Source organism: Oncorhynchus clarkii, chromosome 25, assembly GCF_045791955.1.
Source record: "Oncorhynchus clarkii lewisi isolate Uvic-CL-2024 chromosome 25, UVic_Ocla_1.0, whole genome shotgun sequence".
NCBI lineage: Eukaryota > Metazoa > Chordata > Actinopteri > Salmoniformes > Salmonidae > Oncorhynchus > Oncorhynchus clarkii.
The window spans coordinates 15,639,436-15,661,290 of record NC_092171.1 but is presented as its reverse complement, the minus strand read 5'-3'; the positions used below and the strand labels follow the sequence as shown (position 1 = coordinate 15,661,290).

Here is a 21,855-nt window from a genome sequence, read left to right as displayed (position 1 = left end):
AATTACCAACATGTAAATGAAAATATAAAAATGAAAACTTGCAAAAACACTTGGTAATACGTCACTGGGTAATTTCAATTATATGCTGTAATTGTAATTGGTCTGTAAATTATATTACAGTAACTGACGTGGTACTGTAAATTAGATTACATGAACATTTTTGGTACCATAAAATGTATTACAGTAGCTGTACTGTAAAATCAAATACAGTAACTTACTACCAATTACTAACCAGTGAGTTACTGTACATTTTACAGGAAATGTTTTACAGTGTGGTGTAGGCCCATTCCAGGAAAAAAAAAATCTGGGCCTCAATTGGTAGGCTACAAGTTTATTTTTTAAACCCCACCCACAGACAAACGCCAAAGACACATCAATCATGACAACAGCATTCTATCTGTTGAGCGGGGCTAATCTATGCGTAAAACGAATTAACTACAGAAAACAGAAGAAAACTGATTACGAACTGAAGCACAAACAATGGATTGACATTTGTTAAGTAAGTGAAAAGTAGGCTATCTATTTTTATGAATGTATCTGCTCCTTACTTTGTGGATGAGTTTAAGAGAGCATGGTGTAAAAAGGTATTTTGATTGTTTTACTCCGCTGATGTTGAATTGTAGCCTAAAGTTTTGGCGTAACCAGATAGTCCATTTAATTTACTCTGTTACTACAAAAGTCTGAGATTTACTCTGTTCCGACATATCATAAAGTTTATAGGTTACTCAGCCACCTGAATATGCGCAATAAGAAGAGCAGGTAAAAAGTATTCTACTTTCAACTGTATCCATTCCTTTCTTAGGGACACTTTTTGAACAGTTCACATTGGCTTTATACCAAAATGTAAAATGTATAAGCAGACATAAACAATGAGGGAACAAAGAACAAATAACCATGATGGCATTGATTTCCTTCCCTGTACAGCCACACAGTAAAACTCTGATTTAATTGGAAAATTATTCTTATCCAATATATCACAGACAACCCAACTGTTATAGCCTAGTCAGTGCGTGGTAAAGTTAGTCATTTTAAGGCCTACTATAGTAGCATAAGCCTTAATTTGTATGCCCACCTGGCCCTAACCCATTGTTCCCGGGGCGCCGAAGACGTGGATGTAGATTAGGGCAGCCCCCCCCCCCCCCCCCCCCACACCTCTCTGATTCAGAGGGGTTGGGTTAAATGCGGAAGACACAATTAAGTTGAAGGCATTCAGTTGTACAACTGACTAGGTATCCCCCTTTCCCCAATTCTCATCTACTGTCATCAGTTTTTAAAATGTATTAATTGCCACATTGACTTTATATGAAGGTTGTGTAAACCTTAGATATTAATAGTTAAATATTACAAGGAGAAATAAACTATTCTAAAGCGATCTTTGTTGACAAAGTTGACTATATGAATATGAATATGTGGGATATGTGGAAGTAAACTGATAAAAAAAATCGATTGAAAAAGGGAAACAAAATCTCAGTCAATGTAGAATACCTAAGTTCTCAAATAAGAAATAATGTACTTCTGGTTGCTATAAAATGCTGTAGATTGAGGTCTACACATAAACATAGGCCTACACCCAAAAAGCTGAAAAGCTCCTCTTGTTTGTGTGGATTGTATCATACCATTTTGAAGGGCATTGTGCAATTAATTCATACCAGGATCCAGGTTACATTGATGCCTTCCCTCAACCATCTTCTCTTTTATCTACTCAGGTTGCTCCAGTGTTCCATAGTTATTGAACAAAAGGAGGCAAGTTCTGAAAAAGAGACTGTCAACATCCAGCCTCAACCATGGATTGGAAGACCTTCCAAGCCCTCCTGAGTGGGGTGAATAAGTACTCCACGGCATTTGGTCGTATCTGGCTCTCTGTGGTGTTTGTGTTCAGGGTAATGGTGTACGTGGTGGCGGCGGAGCGTGTGTGGAGCGATGATCAGAAGGACTTTGACTGCAACACCAAGCAGCCCGGCTGTGCTAACGTCTGTTACGACCACTACTTCCCCATCTCCCACATCCGCCTGTGGGCCCTGCAGCTCATCTTCGTCACCTGCCCTTCCTTCATGGTGATGATGCATGTGGCGTATCGCGATGAACGCGAACGGAAGAATGCCATGCACGGCAACAAGGACAAGCTGTACGAGAACACAGGGAAGAGGCACGGCGGCCTCTGGTGGACCTACCTGCTTAGTCTCTTCGTCAAGACGGGCATCGAGATCTCCTTCCTCTACATCCTCCACAAAATCTACGACAGCTTCTACCTGCCCCGGCTGGTCAAGTGTGAGGTCAGCCCCTGCCCCAATCAGGTGGACTGCTACATCGGCCACCCCACAGAGAAGAAAGTTTTCACCTACTTCATGGTGGGCGCCTCGGCCCTCTGCATTGTGCTCAACGTCTGTGAGATCATATACCTTGTCTCCAAGCGGATCGCTCACATAGCACAAAATACGAGGAGAAAACAGAACACCATGGCCTTGAATGAACGGTACAGCAAGGATAATTCCTGCAGCGACTGCACTCTGCCCATGTCTCAGCTGGAGAAACAACCATTAAGGTTCCAGTCCCCAGGCCACCTTCAAGCCCCTTTACCGACTCACATGCGGGCGTCTGCCCCTAACCTGTCCTCTGCAGCATAGGATGCCTGAACTATCCCAAGATTCAACCACAACATGTATGCATATGGAGCCAGGTCTCACCTTATTGATCAAACCTGCTCATGCTTGTCCTCCTTTAAGACTGTATGAGAGACAGGTTTTTCTAAGACTCTACTGTCCTATTACTGCCCTATACTGCCATGGTGCAAGGCTTTGTACTGATGTTCCATGACCCTGGGGCTAGACAACCCTGATCTTCAGCCACACCCCATTTTATACAACTCAGCTCCCACTGCCAGACTGAATACAAAAAATACAAAAAAATCTATAATTGTCTACTGTAACATCTTACAAAGCTTTTCCAGTTAGTCTCACTTTGTTTTCACATTACTTTGGGGTTTCTTGCCAGGGGTAAAGGCGCCCGCATACTAGATTTGGTTTGTTCATAGCAAAACTCGGCTAGGCGAAGTGAACGTCTGTGTTCGCATACTCCCTAAAGACTTTCGCTTGAAAAACAAGAAAAAAGCAGCAATATTACTGTTGTTTGTCCCTTGTAAGCCACCGTAGCAACAACATAGCCAGTAACACATCCTCAAAACAGTCAGAATTAATCTAAGATAAATCAAGAAATCTGTAATACATTTTTTACCGAGGATGTCTGTCGCACAATTGTATAAAGTGGATAAAATCTCAGCCTTACAGTGTTCCTCATGGAACATTGGTGTGGATACCTGATAGCCTCACATTGTCAGGAGCAGAACCTTCACAATCAGCTTCAAACTTCCATTTTGAACATTATTATTTTGATAAATAAAATGTTTACATTTAATTTACTTCAGTCTCATGTTACAGTAGTTATTTGACATTCCTGTTGACTTATCTTTTTCTGGATTCTAGACAAGTACTTGACTTTTGGCCCCATTCAGGTGTCCCTGACTGACTCGATCAGAACATCTCTAGTCAGGACATTAAAACAGACCCATGTGACATACAGGACCACAAGCGCAAAGACATCCTGTTATAACCATGTAATACAGTATGTCGTATTGATGTAGGTCCACACACGTACAGTCAGTGAAAGGATGTTTCTAACACTAAATATTGCTTTAGTGTTCATTTTCAATTAGATGTTGGAATTTCTCTGATGTGTATGTTCAAGTCATCAACTCATTGGCCCATATCTGCCAGCTAAGGACAACATCTACTTTACCGTTTCCTGTTCTGCATTCTCCCAATCAATGATGACAATGACAAAAATGGACCAACAAACATTCAAATGACTGAGTCAGATCTAGACAATTATTGTTTTACCATCTGCCTATTTCCTCATTGTGGCACAGAAACATTTGTTGAGATTCTCTGGGAGTCTGTGTTAGCAAGCTAAAGGAATCTGCATAGCAGGTCCAGCTTGTCATTCAGGTTTCTCTTTGCATTAGGACAAGGAGTGGAGGACAAACACTCCTTGTCCTAATGCAAAGAGAAACCTGAATGACAAGCTGGGCCTGCTATGCAGATTCTTTTAGCTTGCTCACACAAATTCTCAGAGAATCTCAACAAATGTTTCTGTGCCACAATGAGGAAATAGGCAAATGGTAAAACAATAATCGTCTAGATCTGACTCAGTCATTTGACTGGAACATGTTCCGGGATTCTTCCGATGGCATTGAGGAGTACACCACATCAGTCACTGGCTTTATCAATAAGTGCATCGAGGACGTTGTCCCCACAGTGACTGTACGTACATACCCCAACCAGAAGCCATGGATTACAGGCAACATTCGCACTGAGCTAAAGGGTGGAGCTGCCGCTTTCAAGACTCGGAACCCGGAAGCTTACAAGAAATCCTGCCATGCCCTCCGACGAACCATCAAACAGGCAAAGTGTCAATACAGGCTAAGATTGAATCATACTACACCGGCTCCAACGCTTGTCTTATGTGGCAGGGCTTGCAAACTATTACAGACTACAAAGGGAAGCACAGCTTCGAGCTGCCCAGTGACACGAGCCTACCAGACGAGCTAAATCACATCTATGCTCGCTTCGAGGCAGGCAACATTGAGGCATGCATGAGAGCATCAGCTGTTCCGGACAATTGTGTGATCACGCTCTCCGTAGCCGACGTGAGTAAGACCTTTAAACAGGTCAACATACACAAGGCTGCGGGGCCAGATGGATTACCAGGATGTGTGCTCCGGGCATGTGCTGACCAACTGGCAGGTGTCTTCACTGACATTTTCAACATGTCCCTGATTGAGTCTGTAATACCAACATGTTTCAAGCAGACCACCATAGTCCCAGTGCCCAAGAACACAATGGTAACCTGCCTAAATGACTACAGACTCATAGCACTCACATCCGTAGCCATGAAGTGCTTTGAAAGGTTGTTAATGGCTCACATCAACACCATTATCCCAGAAACCCTAGGCCCACTCCAATTTGCATACTGCCCAAACAGATCCACAGATTATGCAATCTCTATTGCACTCCACACTGCCCCTTCCCACCTGGACAAAAGGAACACTTATGTGAGAATGCTATTCATTGACTACAGCTCAGCGTTCAACACCATAGTACCCTGAAAGCTCATCACTAAGCTAAGGATCCTGGGACTAAACACTTCCCTCTGCAACTGGATCCTGGACTTCCTGACGGGCCGTCCCCAGGTGGTGAGGGTAGGTAGCAACACATCTGCCATGCTGATCCTCAACACTGGAGTTCCACAGGGGTGCATGCTCAGTCCCCTCCTGTACTCCCTGTTCACCCACGACTGCATGGCCAGGCTCCCACAACTCCAACACCATCATTAAGTTTGCAGACGACACAACAGTGGTAGGCCTGATCACAGACAATGACGAGACAGCCTATAGGGAGGAGGTCAGAGACCTGGCCGTGTGGTGCCAGAATAACAACCTATCCCTCAACGTAGCCAAGACTAAGGAGATGATTGTGGACTACAGGAAAAGGAGGACTGAGCACGCTCCCATTCTCATCGACGGGTCTGTAGTGGAGCAGGTTGAGAGCTTCAAGTTCCTCGGTGTCCACATCAACAACAAACTAGAATGGTCCAATCACACCAAGACAGTCGTGAAGAGGGCACGACAAAGCCTATTCCCCCTCAGGAAACTAAAAAGATTTGGCATGGGTCCTGAGATCCTCAAAAGGTTCTACAGCTGCAACATCGAGCATCACTGCCTGGTATGGCAATTGCTCGGCCTCTGACCGCAAGGCACTACAGAGGGTGGTGCGTACGGCCCAGTACATCACTGGGGCTAACCTGCCTGCCATCCAGGACCTTTACACCAGCCACCCCAGTCATAGACTGTTCTCTCTACTACCGCATGGCAAGCGGTACCGGAGTGCCAAGTCTAGGACAAAAAGGCTTCTCAACAGTTTTTACCAACAAGCCATAAGACTCCTCAACAAGTAATCAAATGGCTACCCGGACTATTTGCATTGTGTGCCCCCCCCAACCCTCTTTTTATGCTGTTGCTACTCTCTGTTTATCATATATGCATAGTCACTTTAACTATACATTCATGTACATACTACCTGAATTGGGCCGACCAACCAATGCTCCCGCACATTGGCTATCTGCATTGTGTCCCACCACCCGCCAACGCCTCTTTTACGCTACTGCTACTCTCTGTTCATCACACATGCATAGTCACGTTAACCATATCTACATGTACATGCTACCTCAATCAGCCTGACTAACCGGTGTCTGTATGTAGCCTCGCTACTTTTATAGCCTCACTACTATTGTTCACATAACACCTTTTTTGCACTATTGGTTAGAGCCTGTAAGTAAGCATTTCACTGTAAGGTCTACCTGTTGTATTCGGCGCACGTGACAAATAAACTTTGATTTGATTTGCATCACTTGCTTTCCAGTAAAATTGCAAAATCACAACCTCTCAGACTATATCACTCAACCATTAGGGACATACACGAATCCAATGGTTTACAAATATCTCAATGGATCCACCTTTGATTGGTTTTGTAGTGCCTATGAATGAATGCCAAATCCTCAACTAGTCTACTGTTATATAATCACCAGATCCCTAGGTGAGTCATTTCTTCATCCTAGCTGGTAGACATTTTGGCTACACTGTAGACGTGTCACAGACACTGGCTGTGTAAATGCACTAGATTATATAACCTGTTCTGTTAAATATACAAAACACATTCATTAAAAATGTTTGTATTTATTTTTTGAAAATACAGGAAAAAAATGTGCTTCCTTAGATTTGAGACAAACTTTTCGAATGGCTTTAATTCAGAAGTGTAACCTTTTACAATAAATATTTACATTGAATGAGACACACCAAAACCAAGAATTAAACAGAAAAAGAAAGACAAATTCCACTCAAACTGCAGGAATGGTGGACTTGAATTGTCCTAATATGGTAGGCGTGTAACTCCTAAGTGGTTTTCAAGTAAGGATAGTTGGAAGTTTGGTTAAATGGAAATAAACATGACATCAGAATGACTAAATCCTGTGACTTCCTGTCCCATAATAGAAAACAATTGGTTGATTCTTATCAATACATGTATTTTCTATTCCACTCTGCAAACATCAAGATCTGTTTAGGATACCTACTGCAATACACTGGCAGGACCCATCCCTTTGCCACTGTTACGACAACTGGCTAAACATAAGGATTGACAAATAAGGACAAGGCTGTTTGTACACCAAGCAACTGAAGTACAAGTCAGGCAATCCCTTCTTTTAACTTTGTTGTTCATGTAACTTTAAATTATATTAAAACAGCATACTTTATTCAGAATAACGTTTCCTTCCATGACTAGTGTATTTGCAATAATCATGTAACACACAAAGGTAGCGGGCAAGGCACCAGGTTTATGTAGGACATGATGTGAATGATAAGGCACCACTTGAGCAAGGCTTTCCAACTATTTCGATTTCTTCATTTATAAGCGAGGTACTTGACTTATATCAAATAATGGAACACACACAGTTCTTACAACCATTTTTATCTACAGCTAATCAAAATATATTACACCTCGGTGGCACAGGTGTGTGTTGCCTTAGTTATGCCTTTTAGCCTTGTCTGTAGGAATCACTCGTGACATCCCTCTTCTAGGCCTTTGTGGAGCCAGGTTCAGAGTTTGCAGGTGGCCTGGGCCACTTTCGAGCTTGTCTTCTTGTTAAGGGAACGACAGATAAAAGCTCCAGCATCCATCAGCTTTGGCAGGTCCACTCCCTGAGATAGAGGGAGAGGAAGGACAGAGTCACACACAAACAGGGAACTCATTGTGTGCACTGACTAGTTTAAAAAAGATAACTGGTTCTCCTACAGATCAAAACGCTTTGTGTCGAAGTAAACACTGATGACAATGATGCTGTCAATACAGAGGAAGTAGAACACTATCTCGTAACAGTTTGCCAGATTCCATTGAACTGAGGGAGGAAGTGAAAGTGGGAGACCGGTAAAAAGAGAGGGAAGAGGAGAATTCTCACCGTCTGAATGCCAAGTCCGTGCAACATGTACACCACATCTTCTGTGGCCACATTGCCAGAAGCCCCTTGTGCATATGGACACCCGCCAAGGCCAGCCACTGACGAGTCCACAACACTGATGCCCATCTGCAAAAATCAAACAGCATCTTCATCAAATGCATGCCAGTAGAATTCCAGTACTATTCATACAGCAATCAGAGTCCTCTATATTGCACTCAGCTTCAGAGTCGATATTCACGTCATAAGAAGGAATTCCCCTCGACCACGCCCAGAAATTGGGGTAAACATACCCCCATTGTAAAAGAGCCAACTTCGTCGTAGATTTTTTGTTATATGTTGTTCAATGTACAGTACATGTAACCAGGTTTTTCTAACTTCTGAACTATAGTTTGCAATGCTCCCACGTAGGGAAATAGAGCCTGCGAGAAGAGCCCTGTGGCTTCAGGCTATTCGGGTTGGGAGAGTAGGAAATGTGGGCACCCGGTGTCCAAGTAGGCTACACTTTACTACCGGTTAAAAGTTAAAAAACACCTACTCATTCAAGGGTTTTTATTTATTTTTACTATTTTCTACATTGTAGAATAAGACATCAAAACTATGAAATAACACATAATAATGTAATAATAAATAATGTAGTAACCAAAAAATTGTTAAACAAATCTAAATATATTTTTAATTTGAGATTCTTCAAAGTAGCCACCCTTTGCCTTGATGACAGCTTTGCACACTCTTGGGTTTCTCACAACCAGCTTCATGAGGTAGTCACCTGGAATGCATTTCAATTAACAGGTGTCCCTTCATAATTTGTGGAATTTCTGTCCTTCTAAATGCGTTTGAGCCAATCAGTTGTGTTGTGACAAGGTAGGGCTTGTATACAGAAGATAGCTCTATTTAGTAAAATACCAAGTCCATATTATAGCAAGGACAGATCAAATAAGCAAAGAGAAACAACAGTCCAACATTTCATTAAGACATGAAGGTCCGTCTATACGGAACATTTCAAGAATTTTGAAAGTTTCTTCAAGTGCTGTTGTAAAAACCATCAAGCGCTCTGATGAAACTGGCTCTCATGAGGACCTCCACGGGAATGGCAGACCCAGAGTTACCTCTGCTGCAGAGGATAAGTTCATTAGAGTTACCAGTCTCAGAAATTGCAGCCCAAATAAATGCTTCAGAGTTAAAATAACAGACACATCAACATCAACTGTTCAGAGGAGACTGTGAGAATCAGGCCTTCATGGTCGAATTGCTGCAAAGAAACCACTACAAAAGGACACCAATAAGAAGAGACTTGCTTGGGCCAAGAAACACGAGCAATGGACATTAGACTGGTGGAAATCTGTCCTTTGGTCTGGAGTCCAAAATTGAGATTTTTGATCCAACCGCTGTGTCTTTGTGAGACGTGCTGTGTGTGAACGGATGATCTCCGCATGTGTATTTCCCACCGCAAAGCATGGAGGTGGTGTTATGGTGTGAGGGTGCTTTACTGGTGACACTGTCGGTGATTTATTTAGTATTCAAAGCACACTTAACAAGCATGGCTACCACAGCGATACGCCATCCCATCTGGTTTGGGCTTAGTTTAATTTATTTTTCAATATGACAATGACACAACACACCTCCAGGCTGTATAAAGGCTGTTTTTACTAAGGAGTGTGATAGAGTGCTGCATCAGATGACCTAGCCTCCACAATCCCCCCGACCTCAACCAAATGGTGATGGTTTGGGATGAGTCTGACCGCAGAGTGAAGGAAAAGCAGCCAACAAGTGCTCAGCATTTGTGGGAACACCAAGACTGTTGGAAAAGCATTACAGGTGAAGCTGGTTGAGAGAAGGCCAAGAGTGTGCAAAGCTGTCATCGAGGCAAAGGGTGATTACGCATTAAGAAGGAAAGAAATTCCACAAATTAACTTAAGGCACACCTGTTAATTGAAATGCATTCCAGGTGACTACCTCATGTAGCTGGTTGAGAGAATGCCAAGAGTGTGCAAAGCTGTCATGATGGCAAATGGTGGCTATTTGAAGAATCTCAAATATAAAATATATTTTGATTTGTTTAACACTTTTTTGGTTACTACATTATTCCATGTGTTATTTCATAGTTGTGATGTCTTAACTATTATTCTACATTGTAGAAATTAGCAAAAATAAAGAAAAACCCTTGAATGAGTAGGTGTTCTAAAACTTTTGACCGGTAGTGTAGCTTGTGTGTGGAAAACATTTCATCACAGGTAAGACATTTAACTTGTATAGTCTAACTCTACTCACTCTTGTAGCTGTATCGTCTATTTGTTTGTGTTGTTGGTCTTGGCTAGCTTAATATTCTTGTTGGTAGCAAGCTAGCACCTGCGTAGCTGCTAGCGCCATCATTAAAAGGGGCATAAGAGAAGCCCTACAACATTACATTTTTGTAAGATGTGAGAAGGCTCTAGAGCAGGCAATGTTGAAAAGTCATCTTTAGACATGTTGTACCTTTCTTAAATGTAGTTTTGCAATTGACTAAAACAAGCAGAAAACAAGAAAATTACATTTGAAAAAAAGTCAAGTTTTTTTTGCTGTGAGCCAATGGGGTAAACACGGGTTGGAATCCCCATAGGCGAGTGGGGCCGCAATGTTCTATCTAATGCCAACTGGGACTATACAGTACCTGCAGGGCAATGAGAATGTTGGCCAGGGCCTGACCGTAGGTGTCATGGCAGTGGACTGCCAGAGCGTTGACGGGCACCTCCCTGCTCACCGCCTGCAGCATCTCAGTCATGCCACCTGGGGTACCCACACCTATGGTGTCACCCAGAGATATCTCATAGCAACCCATGGAGTACAGACGCTTGGCTACCTGCATTAAAGAGTTACAAGTGAAATCCTCAAGCAGTTTTAAAGCTCTATAACAATGTTCAATTAAATATATTTGGAGGATAATGACATGTATAAGGGAAGATGAGATATTTCTCAGTGAAAAGGGAAAGAATGCTAGGCTTGGTCTGAGTCAGAGGAACTTACCTGAGCCACTTTGTCTGGTGACACCTTGCCCTCATATGGGCATCCCAGCACACATGACACATACCTGAGGGAACAGAGCATGGACATAAGAGGAATGTGACCAACTCTAAAGAATGTGACCAACCCTACAGATTTTCTCCATTGACAATCACTGCTCCTCATTTTCTACCTCAGCTTCTTTGTCCGTCTGTCAGTCCGTCTTACCCTCTGACTGGCACGCCGGCCTCTTTGGCTGCTTTGGTGACGACCTCAAAGCGCTGCAGGCTCTCATCCACAGAGCAGTTTATGTTCTTCTTACTGAACAGCTCCGAGGCTGCACCAAATATGGCCACCTCTGCAGCTCCTGCATTCACCTGGGAAAACAAACAGCAACATACTTGCTCAATACCTACAATATAAAATAGGACACTGATTTTACAACAGTGTATGATGACGCTTGATGGAATTCATTAGTTATTCTAACTTCTCGCTTTTTAAGTAATTTGTGTATAGATATGATATTGCGGTGACATAAGCAGAGTGCCATGGAGCCCAGGTAGGAACTTACAGCTGCCAGGAATCCCTTGAGGTTGGGGGTCAGAACGGGGTAGGACACACCTGGCCTTCTGCGGATCCCCATCATCACCTCCACCTGGTCTGCCATCTGCCAATCAGGGGGGAAAAGACACCAAAGATGATGGATAAATGAAGATGTCCCACTCAGGCCATTTACCATTTAAAATAAATTGTAAGTTCTGTCTGCTTAACAGGGTAGCTCTCCCATAGACACCAATGCATTAGCAGCTGGGTCTGATCTGCTTAGTTCATTGACTGTATATGAACTCGAAGAAATGAAGGAGTGTGATGTCTCGCTTCCTCTTCCGTCTCTGAGGACACATCACAAACTATGCAATGGAGTCTTCGCTAAGTCCCGGGCACCCTTGGTTATTGTTACAACCTTGGACAACATTTTTCCGGGAAGTCAAATACATCCACTGGCAAAATCCCCTCACAATGATCTCAAACTGTGTTTCTAATACACAATTAAACACACTATTTTGTATGTATTAAGGATCCCCACTCTTCCTAGGTTCCAGCAACATTAAGGCGGTTATTTACAATTTGAAATATTATACAACATTACATTTCATAACACTTTACCCAATACATTTAGTGTGTTCCCTCAGGGCCACTTGCAAATCAGGAAACTCTTAGGGTATGTTGTGGAGAACGGTCATTACAATTGCTTCATGGGAACCTGGTAAAATGTTTGTAGTATAGCAAACCACTGAATGGCTCTGAATTCCCTGTAAGCATGCAATCAAAGCTATAAACACACTTGGAACTAACAGCAGATGGGAGTTGTATTCATAACAACTTGGCTAAACATGCATTTTGAGAAAACAAGTTATATTAAGTGGCTAGCTAGCGTTAGCAACATTTGGTGGTCAATGAGACAGAGCTAGCTAACCAGCTGAGCTAGGAAACTATGTAACAAAAGTATAATTTAGGAGTCGAAAAATACTCCTACAGGCTCTGCATTTCAGGAATCACAATGGCAAGTACTCCTGGTGCACTGCTCAATTACTTAACAATTTACACATTAAAGTTAAAATCTCAGTTTTCATGCCATTTAAACGTGAGCTTGGCTCAGGTTAGCTAGCTAAGTTATATTCATAATATAATATATAACTCATCTGCTGTCGATATCAGGATATGATCTGAGTGCACTAGTTACAGTGCCTCCAGAATGTATTCATACCCCTTGACCTATTCCACAATGTTGTGTTGTAGCCTGAATTCAAAATTGATAAAATAGTTTACACACAATACCCCATAATGACAGTAAAAACATGTTTTTCAAAATGTTTGCTAAATGTACTGAAAATAAAATACAGAAATATATAAATTTACATAAGTATTCACACCTGAGTCAATACATCGTATAAGCAACTTTAGCAGCGATTACAGATTTGAGTTGTTTTGGCTATGTCTATCACATTTGCACATCTGGATTTAGGTATTTTCTCCCATTTTTCCTTGCAGATTTTTTCAAGCTCTGTTAAGTTAGATGGGAAGCAGCAGTGAACAACATTCAAGTCTTTCCATGGGATTAGCACCATAGCATGCTGCCACCACCATGCTTCACGGCAAGAATGGTGTTAGACAGGTGATGAGCTGTGCCTGGTTCTCCAGACATAGTGCTTTGCATTCAGGCCAAAAGTGTAAAACTTTTGTCTCATCAGACCAGAATATTTCATCTTATTTACGCAGTCTTTCACATTCCATTTAGCAAATTTCAGGCATGCTGTCATGTGCCTTTTTCTCAGGAGTGGCTTCCATCTGGCCACTCTCCCATAAAGCCCAGATTGGTGAAGTGAGGTAGAGACTGTTGTCCTTCTGGCAGTAGTTGCATATTCAGAGTAGTTGCATATTTATTACATTTCCTAATGATGGAGACCACTGTGCTCTTTGACATCTTCAACACTATAAACTTCCCCAGATATGTGCCTCAACACAATTCTATCGCAGAGATCTACAGACAGTTCCTTGGACTTCATGGTGTAGCTTCTGCTCTGACATGCACTGTCATCCGTTTCTTTCTAAATCATGTCCAAACAATTGAAATGGCCACAGGTGGACTCCAAGTTGTAGGGACCTCTCAAGGATGATCAAAAGAAATTGGATGCACCTGAACTCAATTTGGAGTGTCATAGTAAAAGGGGTGTGAATACGTTGTTGTGGAGCTGTGTCAGGAGCTCCCTCGGGGCAGTCCCGTTAGTTCTCTTACATATTGCTTACACAGACAAGTTATATATGCATGATTTACATGATTCATTATTTACTTTTGGTTCATGCATGTGACCAACCAATACCACATGAGGCTTCTTTTCCAAGCGGAGACCTTGAAACTGATATACCCATTTATGTTCTCAAAACAATGTTCTGGGTGTACTGCCAAATTGCTTATACTAATAGTGAGGATTCCTCCGGAGCCGGATCAATCAGTCACTTGCATGAACCCAGTCGAAATGGTTATTAGAAAAGCACAAACATGACATTTTCCTTCACAATATAAATGATATATTTCTGTATTTCATTTTCAATAAATTTGAAAATATGATTTTCACTGTCATTGTATTGTGAGTAGATAGGTGAGAGAAAAAAATATATTGAATTTAATTATTATTTTTTTTTTACCCCTTTTTCTCCCCAATTTCGTGGTATCCAATTGTTGTAGTAGCTACTATCTTGTCTCATCGCTACAACTCCCGTACGGGCTCGGGAGAGACGAAGGTTGAAAGTCATGCGTCCTGCGATACACAACCCAACCAGCCGCACTGCTTCTTAACACAGCGCGCATCCAACCCGGAAGCCAGCCGCACCAATGTGCCGGAGGCTACACCGTGCACCTTGCAACCTTGGTTAGCGCGCACTGCGCCCAGCCCGCCACAGGAGTCGCTGGTGCGCGATGAGATAAGGACATCCCTACCGACCAAGCCCTCCCTAACCCGGACGACGCTAGACCAATTGTGCGTCGCCCCACAGAGGGCCACCCAGGAGGCCTAAAACATTTTTAATTCAGGCTATAACAACATGTGGAATAAGTCAAGGGGTATGAATACTTTCTGAAGGCATTGAAGCTCGAAAAGTGGTAAGTAGCTTTGACTGCGTGCTGGCAGTGCATTTAAACCCATCCAGTGGTTAGGCACACTTCAAACTTCATTTTACCAGGTTCCTGTGAAGCAATTGTAACGACAGTCTACCACAACACACGTAAGAGTCTCCTGAACAGAAATAGTTTAATAATGTTTCATCTGTATATTCTATAAAGGAAAAATGGGTGTCAAATGAAGCTCTACAGTTTCCTCTGTAATATAAGCAGTATTTTGATTTCAATAATTTTCTTACAAATAATCAATATTGAAAAATATAAACATGAATATTGAAAATATAAAATATTTGATTTGTCTAAATTCTCCATATATTGAACATAATCTACTGTACAGGCATATCAAAGTTCTAGAGTGGGATCTCTGCTAGTTTGAGTTATGTTCCAATTTGTAAGCATTTCCAACAGACTGAATGTGAAAACTAATCAAAATTGGTCACCCTCTGCTGGTTATTTGCAGGATGTGCAATGATACAATCCAACAGCATACCACCCTGCATCCCACTGCTGGCTTGTCTCTGATGCTAAGTAGGGTTTGTCCTGCTTAGACCAGATGGTCCTGGATGTAGTGTTGGAGGGCCAGTAGGAGGCACTCTTTCCTCTGGTCTAAAACAAATATCCCAATGCCCCAGGGCAGTGATTGGGGACATTGCCTTGTGTAGGGTGCCGTCTTTCAGATGGGACATTAACTGGTGTCCTAACTCTCTGTGCTCACGAAAGATCCCATGGCACGTAAGAGCAGGGCTGTTAACCCCGGTGTCCCCGCTAAATTCCCAATCCTGCCCTCATACCGTCATGGTCACCTAATCATCCCCAGCTTACAATTGGCTCATACATCACCCTCCTCTCCCCTGTAACTATTCCCCTCCTCTCCCCTGTAACTATTCCCCAGGTCGTTGCTGTAAACGAGTTCAGTCAACTTACCTGTTTTTTTTAAAAATACAAGTAAAAGAGGGGCTGTGATTGCCAACTATGCCAATTTCTCTGTAGAAAAATGGGCAATAACTCTAAAACTACCTGAGATTCCACTCTGGAACTTTGATATGCCCGTAGAGTATATTATGTTCAACAATATATTGATATATAACAATAGACATGTTTTATATTTTCTATAATTGTGTTTATATTTTTCAATATTCATATATGAATGTAATACAATTGTTATTGAAATCAAAATACTACCCATTCTACAGAGGAAGTAGTAAAGCTTCATATGAAACACATTTTTCCTCTGTAGCACATACAGATGAAACATTATGGAGTCTTAAAGGAGGCCTGGGTAAGGCCAAAATGTAAAATGTTCGATGTTCAATGAATTATTTCTCTATTAAGATACAAATGTCAAATATATGTCAACAATCCTTCCAAAGGACCCTTCTATGGCATTGAATTTAGTTAAAATCCCCCAAATCATGGTCTCAAATCACTCTAGTAAACTCACCTGTGGAACCCATTTCGGGGAGACAAAGCTCGTGGCTTCGATGACAGAAAGACCCGCCTCTGAGAGCATGTCAATCAGGTGAATCTTAACTTCAGAAGGAACGACAGTCTGACAGGGCCAACAGGAGAGAGACAGGAGTTATGACAATAACATCTGCAACCGGTGGCTTTTGACCCAGTTCCCCATAACTGGAAGGACTAACTTTTTCCTCATGACTTTGAGTGACACGCCCACCCACTCAATCCAATGGACCGCCAAAAATATGTAATTCACTGGTGGACTGATTTAAAAGTGTCAAATCTTAATAAAGTGAAATATTACCTTCTCATTTTGCAGGCCATCCCTGGGTCCCACCTCCACTATCTTTACCCTCTCTGGGAGAGTTTTCCCTGCAGACGCGCCATCCTGAACCTGTCAACAGAGCGTTGTGAGGCAGTGCACGTAACGTTAGTTAAAAGCAACACACACAAGAACCACACACGCTCAGATTAAGTCAAACCATATCGCATTATGGCTATGACATTGACGGTTATACCAAAATATAGTATCACACACACATTTTAAAAGCGGCCTTTATAATCAATTCTAACAAAACAGCTAGCCAACCTAGTATCAATGATACTGGTACTGTAGTCGCTAGCTAGCAAACTTAGGCTAACAACAGGCGCTTGTGTTTATTAAAGGGCACTCATTTGCAATCAAATGTAGCTAGTCAAAAAAGCAAGCCACTGCATTGAGGAGACATTGAAAAAGAAAACATATGGACTTACTAATTTTGCCACTGCTACTGGACGACTCAAGGATAAACATTGAAGACCCATTCTAGAACCAAAACAGCTTCTGTTGGCAAATCTCATGACAGCCGCCATTTTAGTCCAACATTAGCGTTAACGTCAATTTCTTCTTCTTCTTCTTCTTTGGTATCATGGCGTTCGCACATTTTGTTTGTGCATGCTGCCACCTACTGTGCGGTAGCGTGTGTTCTATCACGTTACATTTGTGATACAAAAATAAAAAAGGAAGCGAGAGAAAATACAAAATTGCACCACCAACCAACCCTACACCTATATACCACAATATAATAAAAAATCAGTCTCGAAATATCTTATAACTCTTCTGCAGTCAAATCTCATACACCCAGATACTTCTCTGCAGCTGCCACCTACACTCATTAAAAACCCACTGCCCCATTCCACTACGTTGACCCTAACTTCTCCTGAACCATGCCAGCGGCCTGGGAGGACGGGACACCACTACTCAACACACCCTGTAACTCTTCTGAAGTAAAATCTCGTAAACCCAAATACTTCTCTGCAACTGCCACCACATCTATTTTCTGTGATTTACAGTGCGCTCCATTTCTGCAGCACAGAAGATAACCGTTGCTATGAACGCTAAGAAGCCAACCTTACTGAAGCATATATCACTCGTTGGCTTATCCCTCTATTCTGGCACCAATCTACTCTCACGATCCCTCACCCTTGACCCCATCCTCCTCTACTTTCTTCACTGCCTCATCATATGACACCTTCTGCACAACTCTGACTCTGGGCATTTCAATCTGCCTCTCTCGCACCGGACACTTCCAATCCCGGACAACATGGGCACCCCTACAGTTGATGCACACTACTTTATCCACTGAAACTACACAATCATTTGTCCCATGCCTATGGGGAGTGATTCAGGACAGAATTCAGCCTAGTGAAGCTACTGATACCTCTCACCAAGTCCCCTAACATCTTCCTAACGCAATAAGATACTGCCATCAATTAACATGGATTGTCAATGGAGTTTTTTTCTATGGCGTCAAACCGCCGACACGTTCATGTCATGTTCAACTCATGTCACGTGACACATCATATAGACGTTTCTTATGAAAGATCTCACCTTGAAAGCCTTAAAAACATCTACATAACATCTACGTGTACATCATGCTTTCACGTTGTGTACACGCAATACTTATGTGTCACAAATTATTTTATGTGAAAGTTTTGTTTTTATTAAAGATCTCACCAAATATGCATTTCACCTCTATATAAAAAATATGTATATGGCTAGTTGATTTGCAGCCAGCTCTCCTTCTACGTGGCTGACGTGAGTAAGACATTTAAACGTGCTAACCATAGCAAGGCTGCCGGCCCAGACAGCATCCCTAGCCGTGTACTCAGAGCATGAGCAGACCAGCTGGCTAGTGTGTTTACTGACATATTCAATCTCTCCCTATCCCAGTCTGCTGTCCCCACATGCTTCAAGATGGCCACCAATGTTCCTGTACCCAAGAAGGCATAGGTAACTGAACTGAATGACTATCGTCCTGTAGCACTCACTTCTGTCATCATGAAGTGCTTTGAGAGACTAGCCAAGGATCATATCACCTCCACCTCTACCTGCCAACCTAGACCCACTGCAATTTGCGTACCGCCCCAATAGGTCCACAGATGATGCAATGGCCATCACACTGCACACTGCTTTATTCCATCTGGACAAGAGGAATACTAACTATGTAAGAATACTGTTCTTTGATTACAGCTGAGCATTCGACACTATAGTACCCTCCAAGCTCATAATTAAGCTGGAGAGCCTGGGTCTCAACACGACCCTATGCGTTTGGGTCCTGGACTTCCTGATGGGCCGCCATCAGGTGGTGAAGGTAGGAAACAGCATCTCCACTTCGCTGATCCTCAACACTAGGGCCCCACAACGGTGCATGCACTTCAGCCCCCTCCTGTACTCCCTGTTCACCCATGACTGCGTGGCCATGCACGCCTCCAACTCGATCATCAAGTTTGCAAACGACACAACAGTTGTAGGCTTGATCACCACCAACAACGAGACAGCCTATAGGGAGGAGGTGAGGGCACTCGGAATGTGGTGTCAGGAAAACAACCTCTCACTCAACGTCAACTAAACAAAGGAGATGATCGTGGACTTCAGGAAACAGCAGAGAGAGCACCCCCCTATCCATATCGACGGGACAGCAGTGGAGAAGGTGGAAATTTTTAAGTTCCTCGGCATACACATCACAGAAAAACTGAAATGGTCCACCCACACAGACAGCGTGGTGATGAAGGCGCAACAGCGCTTCTTCAACCTCAGGAGGCTGAAGAAATTTGGCTTGTCACCTAAAGCCCTCACAAACTTTTACAGATGCACAATTGAGAGCATCCTGTCAGGCTGTGTCATCGCCTGGTACGGCAACTGCACCGCCCACAACCGCAGGGCTCCCCAGAGGGTGGTGCAGTCTGCACAACGCATCACTGGGGGCAGACTACCTGCCCTCCAGGACACCTACAGCACCCGATGTCACAGGAAGGCCAAAAAGATCATCAAGGACAACAACCACCCGAGCCACTGCCTGTTCACCCCGTTACCATCCAGAAGGCAAGGTCAGTACAGGTACATCAAAGCTGGGACGGAGAGACTGAAAAAAAAATTATATCTCAAGGCCATCAGACTGCTAAACACCCATCACTAACAAAGAGAGTTTGCTGCCTACATACAGACTTTTAAATATTGGCCAATCTAACAAATGGATCACTAGTCACTTTATTATTGCCACTTTAATAACAATGTTTACATATCTTGCATTACTCATCCCATATGTACACTGTATTTTATACCATCTATTGCATCTTGCCTATGCAGCCATCCATATATCTATATGTATATATTCTTATTCCATCCCTTCAGATGTGTGTGTATTAGGTAGTTGTTGTGGAATTGTTAGATTAATTGTTGATTTTGCTGCACTGTCGGAACTAGAAGCACAAGCATTTCGCTACACTCGCAATAACATCTGCTAACCATGTGACCAATACAATTTGATTTGATTTGATTACCATGTAGGTATGCCTATTTCTCAAATCAATAAGGACAACAGGGCTTCTTTGTTGGATGGAGCCCTATTCAGAAAGAAGATGTAGCCTATGTCTCTAGCACAGAGTTCAAACAACTGGGAACTCGGCAATCTCTGAATTCAGACTTCAGTGCATTCAAGACAACTGGGAACTCGGAACTCTGCAATCCCTGAATTCCGGCTTCAGTGTATTCAAGACAACTGGGAATTAAAAATAAATAAAAACATTTGAACGGTCATCCAAACTCGGGCATCTTTCTGATGTCGTTTCCCCCCCAGAGTTCCCAGTTTACCACAAGTTTACCTGTTTAACAGACACAGTCACTGTCACCATGCAGCCCTTAGGCTAGTAATTTCTATGGAGATGTCTTATGGCTAAAAGCAGGGCAGGGCAAAAAGCATATGCTACCCCTTGTTAGCTTAGCCTTAGAAAAAACAACAGTCCAGATTATATAAAGCGATCTAGGTTATAACAATGATTAACTCCATGATTATTTCTGCAAAGTCTACTAGCCTATTGAAGGTCTTGCCCAGCCTCAACAAGGGTTATTGGTAGGCCTATGGGCTTATGAAAACATTTACTTTGAAATGTAATGCAAGTCATTATCCCAAGATAAATATGGTCATTTTAAATGCTCAGCAATTTAGAATATTAGTGGTAGGCTATGCCTATAACAAAAGACCAAAAAGATAGAAGCAGTATAGAAGCAGTATTGGTCTATTCATAGAGCAAAGAGCTGAACAGATAACATTTTTATCTCTCAGAATCACATTGAATCAGGCTATTAATTTCAGTTAATAAGGCTGCAATGTTTTCAGATTAATTTGCATAGGTAAACCATTGTGATTAATGATATTTACTATCTTCTGCTTTTTATTATTAAACAGGCACCATTAATAATAATTGTTTTCAATGCTCTGCATGGACTTTGATTTTTCATTTGTTTTCCATAAATGACTACTGCTTTATACCTGACCACGTTGTTAAGGTTACGCCTAGGCCTGTTCCTTGTAAAGATTGTATTGAGTGGAATACAAAAACAATGTCTAGACAAGAAGGTGGGAATGGGTGTGTGGTGAAGAGCCTCCAAAGGCATGTTTCTGTCTCCTGACAAATCGTGCGTTTTAATTGTGTCATTGTGTGAATTGTTTAGGCTACCCTTTGTTTGTTGATGTTGATCAATTCCGTTATATACAGGACCAGTCAAAAGTTTGGACACACCTACTCATTCCAGGGTTTTTCTTTATTTTTGACCATTTTCTACATTGTAGAATAATGGCGGTTGGAACCAAAAATCTCACATTTTGACTCATCAGACCAAAGGACAAATTTCCACCAGTCTAATGTCCATTGCTTGTTGTTTCTTGGCCCAATAAAGTCTCTTCTTCTTATTGGTGTCCTTTAGTAGTGGTTTCTTTGCAGCACTTCGACCATGATTTATTTAGAATTCACCACCAGTAAATGTCCACCGTTAATTCCCATATTTTATCATCTTCAATGTTGATTTACGGCAATTTCTGTTCATGCAATTCGAAATGCTACACAAAACAACAGGTTTTGTCTTATTTCATAACATTGACGAATTCTGTCAATTTCTTTATTATTTTGTCAGTTTCTTCATGGTCTTTTGTTGGCGTGTGAGCGTGTCTTTTTTGTAGAAGTAAGCTACTTTGCCTGCTTGCAAATGTATGCTAAAAGTGGGGATGTTTCATTGTATTTCTGATTATCTTAACTCACCACCAGAAAACCATGGAACCACCAATACAATATAGGCCTACACTCTTAGGAAAAAAAGGTGTTATCTAGGATTCTTCCACTGTCCCTATAGGAGAACCCTTTGA

General features: G+C 42.2%; 2 protein-coding genes across 2 annotated transcripts; one reads left to right on the top strand and one right to left on the bottom strand.

Moving 5' to 3' along the window:
• Positions 1-379: 379 nt before the first annotated feature.
• Positions 380-3,252, top strand: LOC139384028 (gap junction beta-3 protein-like). Its single transcript, XM_071128658.1, has 2 exons — positions 380-499; positions 1,707-3,252. Exon 2 carries the CDS (start codon positions 1,785-1,787, stop codon positions 2,622-2,624), a length of 840 nt encoding a protein of 279 aa, XP_070984759.1. The 5' UTR covers positions 380-499; positions 1,707-1,784; the 3' UTR covers positions 2,625-3,252.
• A 3,519-nt stretch (positions 3,253-6,771) lies between these two features.
• LOC139383320 (hydroxymethylglutaryl-CoA lyase, mitochondrial-like) lies at positions 6,772-17,082 on the bottom strand. The gene is made up of 9 exons (XM_071127809.1): positions 16,928-17,082; positions 16,479-16,568; positions 16,158-16,265; positions 11,612-11,707; positions 11,269-11,417; positions 11,065-11,128; positions 10,712-10,900; positions 8,065-8,190; positions 6,772-7,807 (listed from the first exon to the last, which is right to left on the bottom strand). Exons 1-9 carry the CDS (start codon positions 17,024-17,026, stop codon positions 7,706-7,708), a joined length of 1,023 nt encoding a protein of 340 aa, XP_070983910.1. The 5' UTR covers positions 17,027-17,082; the 3' UTR covers positions 6,772-7,705.
• Between the last annotated feature and the right edge of the window lie 4,773 nt (positions 17,083-21,855).